Genomic DNA, 22,215 nt, shown 5'->3' with positions numbered 1-22,215 from the left:
AAGCTTTATAATTTTAGCTTTTTAGATCTTTGATCCATTTTGAGTTAATTTTTGTATATGGTGCAAGGTGGGGAGGGAGGTGGAAGTCATAGGCTTTTAACTTCAAAAATCAAACCAAAGGTAAAATATCTGAAAATACTAATAAATAAATACACAAATAAGTGACAAGAGATACATGAAACAAGATTGCCAAAATATTAATAATTGTTGACTGAGTGATGAGTACCTGGGGTTTATTATGCTATTTTCTCTATATTTTTTGTTTGAAAATATCCATATAAAATGTTCTTCTAAATATCAAATTTTAAAAAAATATCAATTTATTAAAGTTTCTTACTATCATTAATTGCAGGCTTGTCATTTGTATCTTTAGCATGGCTTGGTGTTGGGCTATTAGTTACTAGATGGCCATAAGTACAAATTCAGTTATAACTATGAAAATCTTATTTAAAATATGAGAAACTGTAAAATCAAGATATCAAATTAAACTAAAACTTTTTTATCCCAATGTTTCTTAATTTTTGATTTACCCCAAAACTTTATTCTACTTAGAATTTTATGAACAGTATATTTAAATGTGTTATGCAGATTTGTGTAAAGTTTATAGATTACTACAGTGTACTTCTCAAACTTGTGTTGAGAGGCAGCTGTTCTGGAGAATGCTGAGTAGGGGAAAGTTCTTCTTTGCCTCAAGTAAGCTTGCAGTTGAACAAAATTTAACTGATTTTCTTACTACAAGATTTCTCAGGACCCTTTAATGTGCAAATACATATCATAAATTTTTAAGATTTGGCAAGCAGTGTTTTTTAAGCTTATTTGACTACTAATGTACTATGGAATAGTTTGTAAAACACTGGCCTGCATATTTAAAATCACGTTATGTCTATACATAGACAGTTAAGTAGTTTGTTATCATTTGATTATCATTACCTCGATGGCTGTCATTTCTTAAAATTTCTCCTTATGTCTGTCCTTTTCTGTTGCTTTTTCTTGTTTCTTTATTTTACTCTTATATATTTGTCCAACTACTAAAAGTGACCAGATTTTGAACTTGCTATGTTTCTCTGTAGGTGTAGGGTTTGTAAGACTAAAAAATATTTTCAGTTAATTATGCCTTTAAAATATAATGTTATGACTTTATATTTATTTGTACTTGTTATTTTAATAGCATTTGAAAAACTAGCAAAAGATAGCAATGTTTAGAGAATTACAACTATTAGGTATATTTTGGTATCTTTCTAATTGAATTTTGCCTTATTCCAGAAAATATAGAAAATATAGCCAAAGGAATAACTAGCAGACTTTAAAATCATTCAGAATTGTGCCACTCAGAGATAATTATAAGCATCTAAATTTTTTTGATAAAAGTAATACTTATACATGGGGGAAAAAAAAAACCCTGGAACTTTATTGAGAGGCATGAAATGAATGCCTCTCTATTTACCTCCCAGGTGACCATCCCTACCTACCCCAAATCATCAGGGCTTTTCTCCTCAGGTAACCACAAATAGTAGTTTCCCAGGTTTCCTTTGTTATTTGTTTCTTGAATATCCTTTGTTGTTTGTTTATATTCATGGCAACATAAAATTTATACCTATTTTGTTTTGTTTTTCACTTTGAGATATTTTAGGATGAGAATTTGAAGGTCACATATTATATTCTACTGTAAATACTGTTAACTTTTTGTTATGTTTCTTTCCATCTATGTCACTAGTGCAAGATCATGAAAGACAGGATGAGCCTTGCTTGCACAACTCAAAATTCCAAACTGGAACATTTTAGTATTTTAATATTTAGTATGCAGTTTATGTGGTGATTTAAATCCAAACTAAAGCTGACTTAAAAGCTTTCCAAGTAGTATGACAAAAGATTTTTTAAATTTGTGAACTTATGTTAAGTCCTATTAGACTACGAAAATTAAATTGTCTTTTGAAATACACTTAAAAATCTTCATTATAAATGATTAGACAAAAGCCATGCTCTAATATGATTTTTAATTCCATCCCAGTAACATAGGTCTAGAAGTAAGTCAGCAAGCCAGATGGAAAAAGCTGCTTTTAATAGCTATGGGACTGTGAACGTTTTTTTTTTTCTGTTCGTTAGGAAATATGTATATAGGAATGTTAGTGTTTCCTTGGACTGCACTTTACTTTTACATTAAAACTTTGTTTAGGGCTTCCCTGGTGGCGCAGTGGTTTGAGAATCTGCCTGCCAATGCAGGGGACATAGGTTCGAGCCCTGGTCTGGGGAGATCCCACATGCCTTGGAGCAAGTAGGCCCATGAGCCACAACTACTGAGCCGGCGCATCTGGAGCCTGTGCTCCACAACAAGAGAGGCTGCAATAGTGAGAGGCCCGCGCACCGCGATGAAGAGTGGCTCCTGCTTGCCGCAACTAGAGAAAGCCCTCGCACAGAAACGAAGACCCAACACAGCCAAAAATAAATATGAAAATAAATAAATTTTTTTTAAAAAAAAATTTTGATTAATGAGAATTAGGGGAGATTACACTATTATGGTTAATTGAATTTTTGTTATCTGAGGAATAATTAGTAGAACTTCGTATTGCTCTGTTCCTTATTGTTGAAAATCTTCCTGATTTGTCAATACCCTTTCTTGCTTTAGTAATTAAATACTTGTTTGTTTCCACTATTTGTCTGTGAGAGAACCATGTCTAAATTATATATCCCAGTCCCTTGCACAGGAAGGTCAGACACAAAATTAAGTGCATAGTAAATACTTTTTAAACACTTTTGTTGTTGAAAATAACCTAGTCTTTCTTTGTTTTGGATTTGGCATGCAATATAGTAATTTTTTCTCAGTAAGCTGAGCTTTTACCACTACATGTATAAAAGTTTGGATAACATATATCAGTTAAAAGAAGACATTAGAGCCACAAAAGGCCCCGAATAGCCAACAATATGGTACTGGCCCTAAAACAGACACACAGATTAGTGGAACAGAATAGAGAGTCCAGAAATAAACCCACACTCATAGTCAATTAATCTATGATAAAGGAGACAAGAATATACAATGACGAAAAGACAGTTTCCTCAATAAATGATATTGGGAAAACTGGACAGCTACATGCAAAAGAACGAAACTGGACCACTTTGTTATACCATATTCAAAAATAAACTCAAAATGTGTTAAAGACTTAAAATGTAAGACCTGAAATCATAAAACTCCTAGAAGAAAATATAGGCAGTAACCTCTTTGACATTGGTCTTAGCATTTTTTTTTTCCCCTGGGACGCAGGCCTCTCACTGTTGTGGCCTCTCCCGTTGCGGAGCACAGGCTCCAGACATGCAGGCTCAGCGGCCATGGCTCACGGGCCCAGCTGCTCCGCGGCATGTGGGATCTTCCTGGACCGGAGCACGAACCCGCGTCCCCTGCATTGGCAGGTGGACTCTCAACCACTGCGCCACCAGGGAAGCCCAGCATTTTTTTTTGGTTACTCCTCCTCAGCAACATGGATGGACCTGGAAGGTGTTAATGCTAAGTGAAATAGTCAAACTGAGAAAATACCGAATGATTTCACTTACATATGGAGTCTAAAAAACAAAATAAAACAGAAACAGACTCATAGATACAGAGAACAAACTGGTGGTTGCCAGAGGGAAGATGGGTTGGGGACACAGACAGAATAGGTGAAGAAGATTAAGAGATACAACTTTGTATGGTTACAGATGATGTATGGTTATTGTGGTGATAGTTTCATAATGTATAAAAATATCAAATCACTATATTGTACACCTGAAACAAATATTAATGCAATTTTAAGTAAGTAAATAAATAAAGCAAACAATATAGAAATGTTAGTATATAATAAATTTTAATGTTATTTTTACATTGTAAATACAGTTACTATAATGGAATGTTTTTGTTTTTTTGGTTTTTTGTTTTTTTGCGGTACATGGGCCTCTCACTGTTGTGGCCTCTCCCATTGCGGAGCAGGCACAGCGACCGTGGCTCACGGGCCCAGCTGCTCCGTGGCATGTGGGATCTTCCCGGACCGGGGCACGAACCCGTGTCCCCTGCATCGGCAGGCGGACTCCAACCACTGCGCCACCAGGGAAGCCCCCTATAATATAATGTTTTTAATTAAAAATTTAAGAATTCCATGCTTTGATAGATTGACTTGCTTTAGGCAGGTATAAAACTTAAGGTCATGAGGTTCATACATCTGTGGCTAACATATTTTTCTTCCCTTCCCTTCTCCTCCCCATCTAGTACATATACTTTTTAAAGTATACTTTATATTTACAGAGTTTCTTTGTTTTTTATGGTCTGTTGCTAGAGAGAAAGTTAATTCTCTGAAACAGTTTTTGGTTTATTTATAGATTGGTCAAAGAAAAAATGATGTATGAGAAAGAAGCAAAACAACAAGAAGAAAAGATTGAAAAAATGAAAGCTGAAGATGGTGAAAATTATGCTATTAAAAAGCAGGTAAAATTATATCTTAAATAATAGCAGCTAACATTTATAGAATACCATATTAACAATGGATTAACAGCCCTCTGAGAAGGTCCTACTAAAGGCCCTATTAAAATCTCCATTTAAAAATAAGGAAAGTTACCATCTAAAAATTAGGAAACTGAAACACAGGTTAAATAACTTAACCATGGTCACACAGCTGCTGAGTGGCATACCTGGGATTTGAACAAGGCATTCTGGCTCTGGAATTTGTGCTCTTAGCCATTAAGCAGTACTGCCTCTCCAGTTTTAAGTATTAAATATAAAATGGCCTAGTCTTATAATTAAATATACTTATATTTACAGATATTTTTGCCAAACTGATATGAAGACCATGAAAATTATACACACACACACAGATATGTACACATTATGCATTTCAATGGCTATTTCTGATTATCCTCATGACAAGTTTCAGTCTCCTTAGCATTGTATACACGGCTCTTCTTAATTTTGGTACCTCCTTATCATTCCAGCCTCATCTTTTGCCAGTCCCTATCTGGACCTCTCAGGTCCTGCCTTTTAGTTTCCTGAATAAGCCCTTTCTCCTTTACCTCTGAGATATTGCATATGTCTGGTATGTTCTTCCTACTGGTCCTACCTACCCTCTCCTTATTAATTCCTACTTATTCTTTAAACCTCCTCTACACTCCACCCTAACACTGAGTTAGGTGCCCCTCCTCTGTGGTTTCATAACACTTTATTTATTCTCATCATAACATTTAATTTATATTCACTCCTGGTTGACACTTGTTTTGTAATTGCTTGAGAAAATAGAGGCTGTCAAGGGAACTTATATTCCCACCACAAAATCTATCAATCTACCTGCACCTGTACCCATTCTACCCACCTTCCTTCCTGTTAGAGTGGATTATGTGCCTCAGCCCTTGTTACAACCGTCAGTGACATTGTTATCACTTCTTTCTTACATAACCTCTACAGCATTTGACACTCTCTCCTTGGAATGCTCTTATATTTATTTATTTTTGTGGTACACGGGCCTCTCACTGCCGTGGCCTCTCCCATTGCAGAGCACAGGCTCCAGACGCGCAGGCTCAGCGGCCGTGGCTCACGGGCCCAGCCGCTCCGCGGCACGTGGGATCTTCCCGGACCGGGGCACAAACCCGCGTCCCCTGCATCAGCAGGCGGACTCTCAACCACTGCGCCACCAGGGAAACCCGGAATGGTCTTCTATATTGGCATCTTTGATAGAATGGTCTCCAGGTTTCACTGCCATTGTTTCTCAGTCTCCTTTGCTGAAACTCTCCCTCTTCCAGCTCACTCTCTCTCTCCCATCTCTCTCTCTGTGTCTCTATCTCTATCTTTAAAAAAAATTTTTTTTAACCTTAAGAGTTCTAGCTACAATTCCTCTTTAGGTAATCTCATACCATCCTTTAACTTTAAGTACCATCTTTATGCCCATTCGTTTGTTTGCACAGCAGATATTTATTGAATCCCTGCTACTTGCCAAATACTGTTCCAGGCACTCTTTTGGACTTGGCATTAAAAGCAACAACAAAACAGAAAAACCCAGAATTCCTGCTTACTTGACATTCATTCTGGTGCCAGTATCTCCCAGATTTCTATCTCTGGGTCCAGCCACTTCAATATATATCAGTATATTCAACTGATTACCAATTTGACACATCCCTTGTGTTCAAGATAAGAATCTTGGTCTTCACTCAACCCAGCTCACCTCCCTGAAACAAGAAGCTAGTCTTTCACTTGTTTCCCCCCTCTCAATAAATGGTACGTCTACTTATTCAGATACCCAGACCAAAACTTAGGGGTCTTCTCTTGATCACTAAGTCTTCTTTCTTTTTCCTTCCATTTCTTTCTCTACTGCCACTATCCTAGTCCAGTCCACTATCACTCCATGCCTGTACTACTGCAAAAGCCTCCCGGTTGATATCCTCTTTGTGTCTTGATAACCCTCCATTCCTTTCATACCACAGCAGCCAGGTTGATCTCTTTAAAAGGTACATCAGATTACTTATCCCTTTACTTAAAATCCAGTGTCCAGTGCATTTGGAATAAAATCCAGATGACACTAGGTACAAGGAGAATATAAAAGAGCTTATACAGATTATATCTCAAGACTTATTTTTTAAATCAGCTTTATGAACTCACAGTGGTTTTCATCATATAAATTATGTTACAGATGGTAATGCACACTTAACCGAGACTTAATTAAGCAAAATTAATCACTTAAAGTGGATTTTTCTGTAGGTAGTTGCTTTCTGTTGTGCACAAGGAATGCAGTGGCACTTGAAATGTCTCCTTCTTCAGGTTATACAAGAAGAGAACTTCCGTATTTTCTTGAGCTTCCAGGAAAGCCTCCCTTCCTCTATGTATGATCTAGCAAAGGACATTCGTGTGTCAGATATTCTTAAATTGAGAGAGGATTTGTAAACAGGTATGCAGATATAGTATGTCCCCCAAAATGTTGACTTTTGTAAACTAACTGCCCTTCATAAGGATTTACATATGGAATGTAACTTTTTTTTGATTCTTAACGTTATGTTAAATGCTTTTTTTAATATATACTTCCATAAATATTCATAGCACTTTTGTATCTCTCTCCCTTTAAGGTACTCTATTTTTTTCCCACATCTAGTGAGAAACGTTATAACATAGTGTATCACTTATTTCACCCAGGTCCTTCTTAGACCCCATCTGGTTTATTTTCCCACTTGTGTAGTTAGTGACCTTGTTTAATTTTTTCTTTGCCTTTTTCTTTTTATCACCAATAATGTATTAAAATAGTCCTATAGCTAGAATATGAGTTGTAAGTTACTTGGAATGGGGAATGAGTTTCCTTTCTAAATAAAATTCTACAAATAATGTCACAGATTATCACAGAATCTGTTTTATTTCATTTATATTTAAATATTGATTATCTTTCAGTAAAATTACTACCTGATAGGTAAGGATTAACTCTTTATTGAATCCTGTGTTCTAATTGTTACTTAAAGATATTAGACACTCACATATATATGGAATCTAAAAAAAAAATGGTTCTGAAGAATCTAGGGGCAGGACAGGAATAAAGACACAGACGTAGAGAATGGACTTGAGGACATGGGGATCGGGGGAGGGTAAGCAGGGGCGAAGTGAGAGAGTGGCATGGACATATATACACTACCAAATGTAAACTAGCTAGCTAGTGGGAAGCAGCCACAGGGACATCAGTTCAGTGCTTTGTGACCACCTAAAGGGGTGGGATAGGGAGGGTGGGAGGGAGGGAGACGCAAGAGGGTGGGAACATGGGGATATATGTATATGTATAGCTGATTCACTTTGTTGTACAGCAGAAACTAACCATTGTAAAGCATTTATACTCCAATAAAGATGTTAAAAAATAAAAAAATTAAAAATAATAAAAATATTAGCTACTTACTGGTTATATCATTGACTACATATGCAGATGTAAAAGGGGAAAAAATTTGTTCAAAAACCCTTTCTAAACTAAACCATGTTAAAATTCTTTTGTCACAGTGGTCATGGTTTATAACATGATTTCCTAGATTCATAGTCAGCCTAGTACTTAAATTCAAGAATACCAACCCATATCTAATTACAGAGCAATAAATTTTTTTGTTTCCTGATATTCTCAACCTGCAGTGTATATAGTTGTCAGTTGCAGTTTTGTTACAGGGTCTCATGAAACCTTGTCTTTAGCCCAGCCTACATGCTTTTCTCTTTTCCTTTTCCTAGCTTAGCTTTGCGCTGGCCAGCCGTACATGTTGTTTCTTATATGCAAGGGGAGTTGCGTTGCCAGAAGCACTGCTCTTTTCCTCATTGCCTACTACTTTAAGGTCAGGAATTGTTTCGTGACATTTGCTGATGCCCCTCATAAAAAATATGGAAGCCGAGTGCCAGATTTTGTGGGTTCTCTACTCTTCTCCCTGTATTTCCTCCTCTTCTGAGCTAAATGCCATCCCCAGTCACTGTGCACTACCTTGGCTTTTCTCTCACTTGGTTCCATTTTGCTCTGGCTTTCCTAGATCTTTTGAACCAGCCCTAATATTTTATAACATACACATACAATGCTGTCTCTTGGTCCCTGTCAGACTTCTTACCTGAAACTGATTGCCAAAATTGTTCTCTCTTGCACTGGGCTTAATTTTGGTTGTTTTAAAATAAATAACTAGGCAGAAGTTTCAGGACCCTAATAAGCCAGAATACCAGTCAAAGAGTTATTCTATAACACAACATTCAAATGTTGACTAAATATTGATTTTAGCCTTCTGCTTATGATATTCCTCTTTTCCTCCAATATCCTCATTCCCTGATCAGGGATGGTTACAGAGGATTTTGCCCTCAACCGGTGAAGGTATTCTCGTCTTTTTTTGGTGTTTTTTTTAAAGCCTATTCTGGAGCAGAAATGATTGGTAATAATGACAATCAAACATATCTCAGTTATTTTACCTAAGGCATGATGCATCTCTTACCTTCCAGAAGTAATATTAAAGGACAAACTGGTACAATTTTCAACAAAGATTTCTCACAAAAACCTTACATTTATTACATATAATTGCAGTATTGTGAAATTTTGCACCACATTTTTTGTGATTTACTTGAAACATGAGTTAACGTTCACAATTTGATATTTTTCCTAAAACTGAAGGGGCAATTTTTTCATTAAATATATGGAAAATAATAGGAGGTTTCAGTCTACAAAGAGGAATTTGACCAAGGGTCTCTTACAAGGCTGCAAGAAACACCGGATTTTTTTTATCAATAACTAAAATTTTATTGTCTCTTGGTACATATAATCAGGTTTATAAATGGTATTCTATTTTTATACACTTGCTTTTTTTGTTTTTTGTTACAGACTCACAGGGAGTTGCAAAAAATTTTCAGGGAAGTCTCATATACCCTTTACCATTCCTTTTACAATGTAGCATCTTGCATAATTATAGTATCCAAACCATGAAACTGACATTGGTACACCACAGAGCTTATTTACATTTCACTAGTTATACATGTACTCATTGTGTGTGTGTATAATTCTATGCAATTCCATCGCATGCGTAGCATGTGTAACTACTACATGATCATGATGGAGAATCATTCCATCACAAGACTGCCTTTTGCTATCTCTTTATAGCCCCTGTCCTCTCCACCCCTTAAATGCTAAATAATTAACATTCTGTAAAGAATGTTATATAACATGGAATGGAATCACACAGTATGTAACCTTTTGAAATTGACTTTTTCCACTTAATAATTTCTTAAGGTCCATCACGTTCATTGAGTGTATCAATAATTTGTTCCTTTTGCTGAGTAGTGTTCCATGGGATGAATGTACCACATTTTAACCATCGAAGGACACTTGGATTGCTTCCAGATTTTGGCTGATACAATAAAAGGTGTTATGAATGTTCATATTCAATTTTTACATGAACATAAGTTTTCATTTTCTGGGATAAATACCCAAGCAATTGCTGGGTCATATTAGTACATTTTTTGTTTTAAAAGAAACTACCAAACTCTTTTTGAGTGGCTGTACCATTTTATGTTCCTACCAATGATGTTTGAATGGTTTGACTTCTCGACATCCTCACCAGCATTTGGTGTTATCACTGTTTTTAATTTTAGCATTTAGCCATCACCTACATGGTAAGTGTGTAGTGATAGCTGATTGTGCTTTTAATTTGGATTTCCCTAATAGCTAATAATGTTGAACATCTCATTTGCTTATTGCCCATCTGTATATCCTCTTCAGTGAAATGTCTGTTCATGTCTTCTGCCCAGTTTCTAAATAGATACTTTATTTTTTTACTTTTTGAATTTTGAGAATTTTTAATATTTTCTAGAGAAATGCCCTTTGTTGGATATGTGGTTTACAAATATTTTCTTTTAGTCTCTAATTTGTCTTTTTACCCTCTTAACACAATCTTTTACTGAGCAACAGTTTTTAACTTTGAGAACACCTCATTTACAGCTAATGCTTCCTTTTGTGAATCATACTTTTGATCTCAAGTCTAAGGCCTCCTTGCCTAGACCTAGGTCCTGAAGATTTTCTCTTTTTTTCTAAAAGTTGTGTAGTTTTATGTCTTACATTCAAGGCTTTGATTGAATTTGAGTTAATTTTTATGTAAGGTATGAGGTTTAATTAAAGGTTCATCTTTTTGCCTATGAGTGCCCAGTTGTTCCAGCAGCATTCATTGAAAAGGTTATCCTTCCTCCATTGAAATGCTTTTGTACCTTTGTCAGAAACCTGTTGGACTTATTTGTGTGGGTCTATTTTGGGGTTCTGTTCTGGTCCATTAATCTGTGTCTAACCCTTTACCAGTACCACACTATCTTGATTACTATAGCTGTATAGTGAACCTTAACACAGGGAAGACTGAGCCCTCTCAGTTGCTTTTCTTTTCTTTCAAAATTGTTTTACCTATTCTAGTTTTTTGGCTTTTCCATAAAAATTTTAAAATAAGCTTGTCTGTATCTGTAAAACACTTTGCTAAGATTTTGATAGAAATTGCATTAAACCTATATAGATCAACTTGGGGAGATTTGATATCTTTACCATGTTGAGCATTCCAATCAGTGAACATGGTAAGTCTCTCCAGTTTATTTAGGTCTGACTTTCATAAGTATTTTGTAATTTTCAGCATACAGATCCTGTACATGTTTTGTTAGAGTTAAACCTAAGTATTTCATTTTCTTTGAAGCTATTGTAAATGGTCTTGTTTTTAGTTTCAGTTTCCAATGCTGTATTTATTGTTAGGTATAAAAGTGCAGTCAATTTTTTGTGTGTGGATCTTACAACCTGTGACCTTGCTGACCTCACATATGAGTTCTGGAAGTTTTTGGTAGATTCCTTCTGATTTTCTACATAGACAATCATGTCATTTGCAAATAAGGACAGTTTTATTTCTTTTAAATCTGTATTTCTTTTCTTGCTTTGTTGCACTGGCTGGAACTTACAGTGCTATGTTGAATAGGAATGGTCAGAGTGGACATCCTTACCTTGTTCCCTGTCTTAGGGAGATAGTTTTTTTATCATTACATAAATATTAGCTGTAGGGGTTTTGTAGATGGTCTTTTTCAAGTTGAGGAAATTTTCCTCTATTCACAGTTTTGCTGAGTATTTTTGTCATGAATGGGTGTTGGATTTTGTCAAATGCTTCTTCTGTGTCACTTGGTAAGATCACATGATTTTTCTTCTTTGGCCTGTTGATACTGTGAATTACATGGATTAATTTTCAAATATTGACCAGTCTTGATTGTGTTATATAATTCTCTCTTTTTTTAAAACATTTTTATTGGAGTATAATTGTTTTACAATGGTGCATTAGTTTCTGCTATATAACAAAGTGAATCAGCTATATATATACATATATCCCCATATCCCTTCCCGCTTGTGACTCCCTCCCACCCTCCCTATCCCACCCCTCTAGGTGGTCACAAAGCACCAGCTGATCTCCCTGTGCTATGCAGCTGCTTCCTACTAGCTATCTATTTTACATTTATTTGGTAGTGTATATTTGTCCATGTCACTCTCTGACTTTGTCCCAGCTTACCCTTCCCCCTCCCCGTGTTCTCAAGTCCATTCTCTATGTCTGCGTCTTTATTTCTGTTCTGCCCTTAGGTTCTTCAGAACCTTTTTTTTTTTTAAGATTCCATATATATATGTGTTAGCATACGGTATTTGTTTTTCTCTTTCTGACTTACTTCACTCTGTATGACAGACTCTAGGTCCATCCACCTCGCTACAAATAACTCAGTTTCATTTCTTTTTATGGCTGAGTAATATTCCATTGTATATATGTGCCACATCTTCTTTATCCATTCATCTGTAGATGGACATTTAGGTTGCTTCCATGTCCTGGCTATTGTAAATAGACTTGCAGTGAACATTGTGGTACATGACTCTTTTTGAATTATGGTTTTCTCAGGGTATATACCCAGTAGTGGGATTGCTGGGTCATATGGCAGTTCTATTTTTAGTTTTTTAAGGAACCTCCGTACTGTTCTCCATAGTGTCTGTATCAATTTACATTCCCACCAACAGTGCAAGAGGGTTCCCTTTTCTCCACACCCTCTCCAGCATTTATTTTTTGTAGATTTTTTGGTGATGGCCATTCTGACTGGTGTGAGGTGATACCTCACTGTAGTTTTGATTTGCATTTCTCTAATGATTAGTGATGTTGAGCATCCTTTCATGTGTTTGTTGGCAATCTGTGTATCTTCTTTGGAGAAATGTCTATTTAGGTCTTCTGCCCACTTTTGGATAAGGTTGTTTTTTTGATATTGAGCTGCATGAGCTGCTTGTAAATTTTGGAGATTAATCGTTTGTCTGTTCCTTCATTTGCATATATTTTCTCCCATTCTGAGGGTTGTCTTTTGTCTTGTTTATGGTTTCCTTTGCTGTGCAAAAGCTTTTAAGTTTCATTAGGTCCCATTTGTTTATTTTTGTTTTTATTTCCATTTCTCTAGGAGGTGGGTCAAAAAGGATCTTGCTGTGATTTATGTCATAGAGTGTTCTGCGTGTGTTTTCCTCTAAGAGTTTTATAGTGTCTGGCGTTACATTTAGGTCTTTAATCTATTTTGACTTTATTTGTATAATTCTCTTAATTGCTGAATTAGATTTGCTAATATTTTGTTGAGGACTTTTGCATCTAAGTTTATGGGAGATAATGGTCTGCAGTTTACTTTTTTTTATACTGTATTTGTTAGGTTGGGAAGTGTTCTCTCTTTTTTTTCCTTGAAAGATTTATGTAAAATTGGTGTTAAGTGTTTAAATATTTGATAAGATTGTCCAGTGGAAGCATCTGGGCTTGGAGAGTTCTTTCTCAAGAACTTTTAAATTACAGATCCAATTTCTTTAATAATTATAGAACTGTTCAGTTTATCAGTTGAGTTTTGGTGGTTTGTAGTTTTCAAGGAATTGGCCCATTTCTTCTAAGTGGTTGAATTTATGAGCATTACGAACAATATTATAAAATTACTTTCAGTATATTTTCTCCTTTTGTTGGTTGTGAGGTCTGTATTGACATTCTGTATTTTGTTACTGATACTGGTGATTTGTGCCTTCTTACTCTGTATTTGTCAGTCTTAATTAGAGGTTTATCCATTGTTTTTCCAAAATAAAGCTCTTTGTTTCATTGCTTTTTTTTCTTCTGTTCTTTTCCTGTTTTTAATTTTATTGATTTCTGATTGTGTATTTATTCTTTCCTTTCTTCTGCTTGTTTTAGGTTTCTTTTGCTCTTCTTTTCCTAGGTTCATGAAGTAAAATCTTAGATTTTTAATTTGAAATCTTTCCTCTTTCCTAATCTAAGCAGTTAGTGCTTTAAATTTCCCTCTCAGCACTGCTTTAGCTGAATCTCACAAAAGTTGACATGTTGTATTTTCATTTTCATTTATTATGTATTTCTCTATTCCCTTTGAGACTTCCTTGTTTGACCCATCAGTTATTTAGAAGTATGTTTAATTTCTAAGTGTTTAAAGGTTCTCCTGCTATCTTTCTATTATTGATTTCTAATTTTATTCCATTATAGTCAGACATGTTCTGTGTGTTATTTCAATACTTTTAAATTTGTTGAGGTTTTTGTTTGTTTTGTGTTTGTTGGGTTTTGATCCAGAATATAGTGTACTGCAGAGAATGTCTCATGAGTGCTTGAAAAGTGTCTGTATTAATCTTTCATAGGTAGAGTGTTCTATAAATGTCAGTTAGATCTTTTGGTTGGTGGTGTTACTCAGTTCTTTTATATCTTTGCTGATTTTTTTCCTCTAGTACCTCTGTCAGTTGCTAAGAGTGGCATATTGAAATCCTCAACTGTATTTGTGGATTTGTTTGTCTCTCCTTTTAGCTTTATCATTTCTTGTTTTATGTATTTTGAAGCTCTTTTTTTTAGTGTGTACACATTTAGGATCACTGTGTTTTCTTGGTGGATTGATCATTTTAATATCCCTCTGTGCCCCTCATAATTTTTTTGTTCTTAAGTCTATTTTATCCAATATTAATATAGCCAATACTGCTCTTTTTTTAATGTTTGCATGATGTATTGTTTTTCCATCCTTTTTTTTAACCTGTATTTCATTATTTTGAAATTAGTTTCTTGTAGACTGGTTTTTAGCTGGTAAATTTAGACCATTCATATTTAAGTAATCTTTTTTTTTTTTTTTTTTTTTTTGTGATATGCGGGCCTCTCACTGTTGTGGCCTCTCCCGTTGCGGAGCACAGGCTCCGGACGCGCAGGCTCAGCGGCCATGGCTCACGGGCCCAGCCGCTCCGCGGCACGTGGGATCTTCCCGGACCGGGGCACGAACCCGTGTCCCCTGCATCGGCAGGCGGGCTCTCAACCACTGCGCCACCAGGGAAGCCCTTAAGTAATTATTGATGTGTCAGGGCTTAGAGCCCAGATTATTTTTGACTCATAGAATTCTTCTTACATCCTTAACCATTCATCAATAACCGCAAAACACAAGTCAAATGAATTTCTTTCTTTCTTTTTCTTTTTTTCTTCATGGCATGGTGACTGGGTCCTAAGAGAAGTGTTTCCCAAAAGTGATCAATCCAAGAGGCCCATGTGGAAGCTACAAGGCTTCTTAAGACCCAGCTTCAGGTCTTCAGTCCCAGAATGCCATTTCTGCCACGTTCTGTTGGTCACACAGTGCCAGACCAAATTCAGTGTGGGAGGTGACTGCACAAGGGTAGGAATACAAGGCAGTGAGGATCATTGGAAGCTGTGTTGGATATTGACTGCCACTACCACTAATTCACATGCTAGAGTTGAAATCAGAATCATGGACTATAACTCACCTGTTAACTAGCTAATCACTTTGGGATTCAGCTTTATCATTTGTAGGCTGAGGAAGCTGGACTAGATGACCACTTATGTCCCTTCTGACTTTATAATTCTCTGTTTCTCAGAGTATCTTTATATCTTTTTTCCCCAGCTTTATTGAGGTATAATTAAAATTATATATATTTAAGGTATGTAGCTTGATGGTTTGATATACATATACATTGTGAAATAAATATTCACCATGTTCAAGCTACTTAACATATCCATCACCTCACATAATTACTGTTTTCTTTCTTTCTTTCATCAAATGAATTTCTTAACTTGTTTATTATCATATTACCATTTTGCCACCATGTAAAAGGAAAGACTTAACCATTGTTCCAGTAATCTCTGAACTACTCTAGATCTCAGTTTGACAAACGAATGCAGTTACCATTGGTTCCAGAAGCAGCCAGTGTCTAATATTAGAGTGTCTATAGATTATTATAGGTATAGCCAGGCCTGGGTGAATGATCTGTATCACTAAAGAAGCTAGAAACCTTATCCCAGTTGATCAGTACCAGAAGGACTTGACATTAGCTAGATTATTTCACACACTCTTCTTTCTGAAAAAATAAAGATCTGCCAATAAAGCTTTTCCTTTCCAATGTATATGTTTTGATTATTTAAAAAATTGATCATATTTTAGATCAGTAGTTCATTCATTGCTATAATGAGACTTGCTAAGCCTCCCCCAACATCAGTTTTACCTGAATAACTTGCCCCCCCAAAAATCATAACTTGTTTTAAAAACAGTAAGATATCAGTAGAACTGTATCCTGTTGTGTTCTCCTGAGTTCCTTGTACCTGCATATCCGTGCCAAGATTCTTACTTAACCTCAGTCCTGTCATAGTAAGCACTAGAATGAACTGACAGTTTATCCAGATATTTTAAACAGAGGCCCCATTCATTCAAAGGACTCCTTCCCAAGGGGAACACTTTGAATGATAATAATTTTTTAGTTTATTCAGGTATTTTGAAGGGTGTCTTTACTGTATAATCACACCTTATATACTGTCTTTTAAAATTATTCCTGACAGTTGTAAGTCATTGTAGGAAGGTAAAGTATATGATTTATGGCCTTGATTAAGATGTGGTTTATGGATTCCAAATCATAGTTAACACTGTACTGTATGCCTTTGGCTCCCTGTGGCATGATCTTCTTGAAGCAGTGTTAAGTGTTTATTTTCATGTTTATTCTCCCATATGAATTGGAGGATGAGACCTTCTCTTTTTCATCTTTATATCCCCTATACCTGGCATCCTGCAAATATATAGTAAGCTTATTGTATGAAATGAGGCTGGTTTATGAGACAGACTGAGCTTTGGCTCTGCTTAAGCCAGAGTCCTGTTTTGATAGACTAATTGAGTTTTGCTCTATAATAATGGATAGGACAATAATGATGAGAAATTATTTTGGACAGCATTGTTTAAAGTTCATTTCAGTGACAACACTAAAGCTTGCCAAACAAATTTTACAAGTGTACATTTTGGCTTATCATGTGTTTGACCAAATTCTTTATATTCATTTCATCTTGTTTAATTCCTATAAGCTATTTTCAAGTGGAGTCCATAGAGGAGGAAATATGTATCACTTACCCAATGAAACATCCCTGTCACTGATTTTTCACATGTATTCAAACTAACCAGTTACACAAAAATAAATTAGTGGCAGTGATTGAATATTTAGGCATAGTATGAATAGCTGTAAAATAAAGTCATGATCCTGTGTTTGAAATTTTCAACATGTGCCTTATTAGTAAAAGAATTACAAGTTCAGCAATAGATTTCACCTGAGAAAAGAGATGTGGATACAGAGCATCCTTGTATATTATAATTTTGATTTTTATTTACATTGTGAAACTATGACAAAACTTTTGGGAAAAGGAAGAGGTAATGGGATTTATTAAAGTTTCTATTAGAATGTAGTATGATTACCATTAAATTATGTCTTTTGTTTTTATGTGAGCTAGGTAATAAAGCTTCTAGGTTAAAGTTTAGATTTTGCACTCATTTAACCAAAGGTATTTGACCAAACATTACTTTTTGGAAATAAATGTTTTAATGATCACTGTCTCTCTTTCTGAGACTAGTTTAAGGAAATAAAGCTTCCTACTTCCTTAGGAAAAAGACTTTTTTGAGGTCCAACATCTGACACTAATGTATTTACCCTCTTATTGATTGGGTTTCCCAGTCATCTTTCTTTTTCTATGATTTGATATGTTACAGTCCTTCTTCAAACGATGGATTTTTAAGACTAGAAATATCCTCCAAAATAAAGATTCCTATTTTTAATTCTGTAGTGTCTGTCTTCAGGAGGAATAGACAGAAGTAGAAGTTCACATTCAGAGGGGTGCCAGGTTGATAATTTGGATCAAACTGCATGGGGAGAATAATCTCTCTCCGAAAATGAAGCACACGGATAAGTAATAACTTTTTATGCATGATAAGCATCAAAAATATGAGCCTGCTGGTCTTTGCTTTTCATTTTTCTTTACCTCTGTCTTTCAGTAAGAACCTCCTGCAGTGTGCGCACGATGTGATCAATAACTCAATAACTTTTTTCATGCAGTAATTATCTCCGTGTGATATTATCTGAACACTGTTTTTCTTTATTACTCAAAAGATGCAGGAGATGTTTATATAACCAGCTGATCCCATTTTGGATAAAGGTGCTTTGTGACAGCAGGAGAAATAGTTTATTTTAAATAGCCTTTTTAAATAAATGCTCTATGAACAGCTTTTCAAGTTAATTTTTGCTTAGCATGAGAAGGTGATTACCAAAAAGGTTTAGATGTAAAACTTGTACTTTATATATTTTACATTATGATAGTCATTCTTTCTAACTTATAATAAACACTATTAAAATTGAAATATTGAACAATTTAACATAACAGTAATTTTTTTTCTGATCCCTCTAAATCATTTTATATATTTTCAGAGATATGAGCTAAATGCGTAAGTTCTACCATTTCTGCATGTCTCACAGAGATTCTCATTATAGGCAGAGATCCTGCAAGAGTCCCGGATGATGATCCCAGATTGCCAGCGCAGGTTGGAAGCTGCATATACTGATCTTCTGCAGTTATTAGTAAGTAATACTTATCTGTCTTATGTTTCAATTTTTTTTCAATCTAATACATGAAAGGCCAAAATTTTAAATGTTTAATGATGAAAGCTAGTTGGTGACATTTTGTTTACTTCCTCAGTGTACTAGTTTATTTTAAAATAATTAATGGAGTTTAAGTGGTGTTTTATACCTCCAGTAAAAGTACTGTGTCTAACATGTTTATTTATTTAAACTTAGTTAATTAAATATATTTGAGTTATCATGGTAGGTATTCATAGTACTAATACTGCCCAGCAACATCTTGAATGATTTGGTTTTCACACATAAAGATGTTTTTTGACACATGAAAGGTGAGTAGTCTGTTTGAAATTTTAAAAGATCCAAATGTTTCAAATGAATTTGGTCTGTTTTAAAAAGGATTTGGAATTCTTTCCAATTCAAACCTAAATCGATTTGAGAGAGTAAAGAAAACCCTGTACAGTAATATTTAGGCAGTCCTCTCATATTAACTTGGAGCTGTATAACACTCTTATCATACTTGCTGGTATAAATGTCTTGTGATACAGTGGCAGAATCATTTTAAAAAGGGTTCAAAGAAAAATGCAAAGTCATCTTCTTTTTTATTTCTTAATAGAGATAAAAGCATAACACTATATACCAGCTGATTATTATTGCTGTTTGATGATAATTTGATGAATTCTATCATTTCTTTTATTAACCTCATTTTATGTTTCTAGTTCTTGAGCTAATATTAATTACCAGCTACATAGCTGTCTCCTGATTCGTAGTTGTTCCCTATATAACAAAAATAGTGTGAGGCTTTTTCAGTATGATCATGTATATGTATTCTTGGAAAGAGAATGAGATTTGTTTTCCCACCAAAATAACATTAGGACTAAATCTGTAGAAAAAAAAGAGAGAAATACTTACATTTTACTTTACTTTTGACACAGAACTCATATGTATATATAGGAACCTTTTAAAGGCAGGAAAACTCTCTTTAAAGCCAAAAATGAAGCTATGGTTAAAAGATAGATGAAAGCAAGAAATAATTACTCTATTAAAATATTACCCAAAACAAAAGCATCATTTGTATTTCCTGAAAATTGAAATGCTTTTTTCTCTCATGAATGTAGTAGCTGAGAAAGTAATAGAAACTGCTTGAAAAAAATAATATCGTCTTTGGATGATATATTTGTGTGTGAGGATATATTCAGCAACGTCTGTACCCTCGAAGAGCTTATATTTTCTGACAGAGAACAAAGACATAGTTTAGGTGTAATACAGAAGTTTAAGAAATTCTTACTTGTAGTCTGAATTAAGCAAATCCTCAGTCTTTTTTGCTTTAAAATTTCATATTAAATACATACACACATACACTTCCCTCTGCCCTGTATCCATCTTGTACTGCCTTGACTTGCTATCGCTTTATTTATTAAAAAATCAAAATTTGCTACGCACAGTAGCTTAGATGATATTATTTCATTTCTCTGTTACTGTTACAATATGTTAGTAAAAGTTTTCTGTGTAAAATACCAAGGAAAGACTCAATCTTTAATTGAGTCTTTAATCAGAAAATGAAAGCTGTCAGGCTGTTTCCTTGTAGTAGCATATATAATACTCAATACCAAGCAGAGAGTTCACTTTTCTGATTCAAAGATTGTACTTAACTCTGGTGTGACACCAGTACCCTTCTTTGTCATTGTGAGTAGTTGGAGGATTATTTTGGTCTGAATGTCATCATATATGTAACACACTAGTAAATAATTTTTTACTTTTAGTATATGTAACACACTAGTAAATAATTTTTTACTTTTAGTGTGTTATTAATAACAATAACTCCATTTGTATGGTGATGTGTTGACAAAGTGAGAACACAATGTTTTCAATTTTTTTCTGATGTTTTAATTTAATTAATGCCAGTAGCTTTAGATGACTATGTTTTTCACTTATTGTATGAGTATATACAATGAAACAAAACCAAACCTGTTACTTCTTCCCTTACCTGTAATGAAAGAACAGAATTGTTCTTCAGAAATCTGTGGAATTATACTATATTTAGGTGAGGCTTGGGATCCTTTTTGTTTTAATTTTTGAGCTGCTTATGTTGATGGTTTGTAATAGCTGAGTAATTAAAGTACTGAAGTTCAAGAAGGATAAACCTAATTTTTATTATATTTAATTTCAGGAGAGTGAAAAAGACATGGAAGAAGCTGAGGAATATAAGGAGGCACGTTTAGTACTGGATTCAGTGAAGTTAGAAGCCTGAAGGTTTTCTATACAGGGTGTTTTTTGCATTAAGTCCTGGGATCCATTCCACAATTCATTATTTTTGACCACTGCTATGTGTTCAAGTAGTATGAGAATGTGATTCTTTTTATGCAGTGCATATGTTTTTCTTTGCCTGATTTAATGTGTCAAATAAATGAGTTCATCTAATAAAATTGCTTCTTTCATACTTTACAGCGTATTTTAATGAACCTTTTATCATTAAGTCATAGCCATTTTTGATAGAGAATTAAAATCTGTTAGGTCCTAGTTAAAGTCTAGATATTTTGCTGCTTAAACGTGGATTAAGTTAAAAATAGGTTACTTTTTTTTTAAGATAAAAATCCAAATTTTGAATGTTTTATTCTGAGTAGGATACAACTCCCAGGTAAGAAAGAAAGAACCTCTCTGTGGATACAGCCTTACATATTTATTTCTTCACAGTGAAAGTCCAACATTTCCATCACTATGACCTAATGAGAAACATATAAATCTTTTTCCAGAAAGTCAGATTTATACAGAAAACATCAACCATTTAGACCTTCAAGAATAAGATTCTTATGAACAATAAAGAATTGAATTGTATTTTAAAAGAATAATGGCTGTTGCCAGTGGTGTGCTGGAAAATGTTTAATGGCTTTTGAAAATGAGAAGGGAACCTCTGGTTTGTAGCTTTTGCTGATTTCTGTAGTGTAAATACTCCCACTGTGACTGATTTCAAGCGACTAACGTGATATCAGCCAAACAGAGTTGGGAAGATACAAATCAGCTATAGCATGCACTGGCCATAGCCAAACCTGGATTGTCTTGATTGACGAGAAAAGGGTATTGTTGCATCACAAAGCTTTTTCCCAGTACTACTGTAAATCCATAACCTAATCATTTGAGTTTATTTCCCAAAAATAAATGACAACTTTAGTTTTCTTTTATTTGTAGAAAATGTATATGAGCCTTATGTCACCAACCTAACATGAGCCACGATCTAATGAACCAAACTAGTAATAATAACATTTAAACTTTAAAGCTCATAACTGAAAAAATAAGAGAACTTGAATTTTTGCTGCTATAAAATACATGTAGTATGGTGGGTCTAATTTTGGAAATTGCAAGTGATGACTAGAAACTATAACATTTCTTGAATCTGTCAAAAAGATCCAAGAGAAAAATAATACTATTCTTTCCTAATGTTATGGCTACTCTGTTTTAAAGCACAGAATGTATCATTTATAAAATAAAACTTTTACACATTCAGAAAATTACTTCATCAGAGAATAACATATCTGAAGCATTTCTAAATTGAAATGTCATCATTTAAAAACATATTACAGGGCTTCCCTGGTGGCACAGTGGTTGAGAGTTCGCCTGCCGATGCAGGGGACACGGGTTCGTTCCCCGGTCCAGAAAGATCCCACATGTCGCGGAGTGGCTGGGCCCGTGAGCCATGGCCGCTGAGCCTGTGCGTCCGGAGCCTGTGCTCCGCAACGGAAGAGGCCACAACAGTGAGAGGCCCGCGTTCCGCAAAACAAACAAACAAACAAAAAACGTATTACAGGGATACAGAGGGTGGGAGGGAGACGCAAGAGGGAGGAGATACGGGGATATA

At 34.9% G+C, this 22,215-nt stretch overlaps 1 protein-coding gene across 1 annotated transcript in view; it reads left to right on the top strand.

The window, feature by feature from the left end:
* Nucleotides 1-20,802, top strand: part of TBCA (tubulin folding cofactor A) — a 98,557-nt gene extending 77,755 nt beyond the window's left edge. Inside the window, exons 2-4 of the mRNA XM_059061417.2 lie at nucleotides 4,342-4,447; nucleotides 18,279-18,365; nucleotides 20,533-20,802. Coding sequence (XP_058917400.1) covers nucleotides 4,342-4,447; nucleotides 18,279-18,365; nucleotides 20,533-20,613 — 274 coding nt within the window. The 3' untranslated portion in view covers nucleotides 20,614-20,802. The remainder of the gene's footprint in view (nucleotides 1-4,341; nucleotides 4,448-18,278; nucleotides 18,366-20,532) is intronic.
* The last annotated feature ends 1,413 nt before the right edge of the window (nucleotides 20,803-22,215 follow it).

The sequence above is a fragment of the Kogia breviceps genome, chromosome 4 (assembly GCF_026419965.1).
Source record: "Kogia breviceps isolate mKogBre1 chromosome 4, mKogBre1 haplotype 1, whole genome shotgun sequence".
Lineage (NCBI taxonomy): Eukaryota > Metazoa > Chordata > Mammalia > Artiodactyla > Physeteridae > Kogia > Kogia breviceps.
This window is presented reverse-complemented; position numbering and strand designations above follow the sequence as displayed.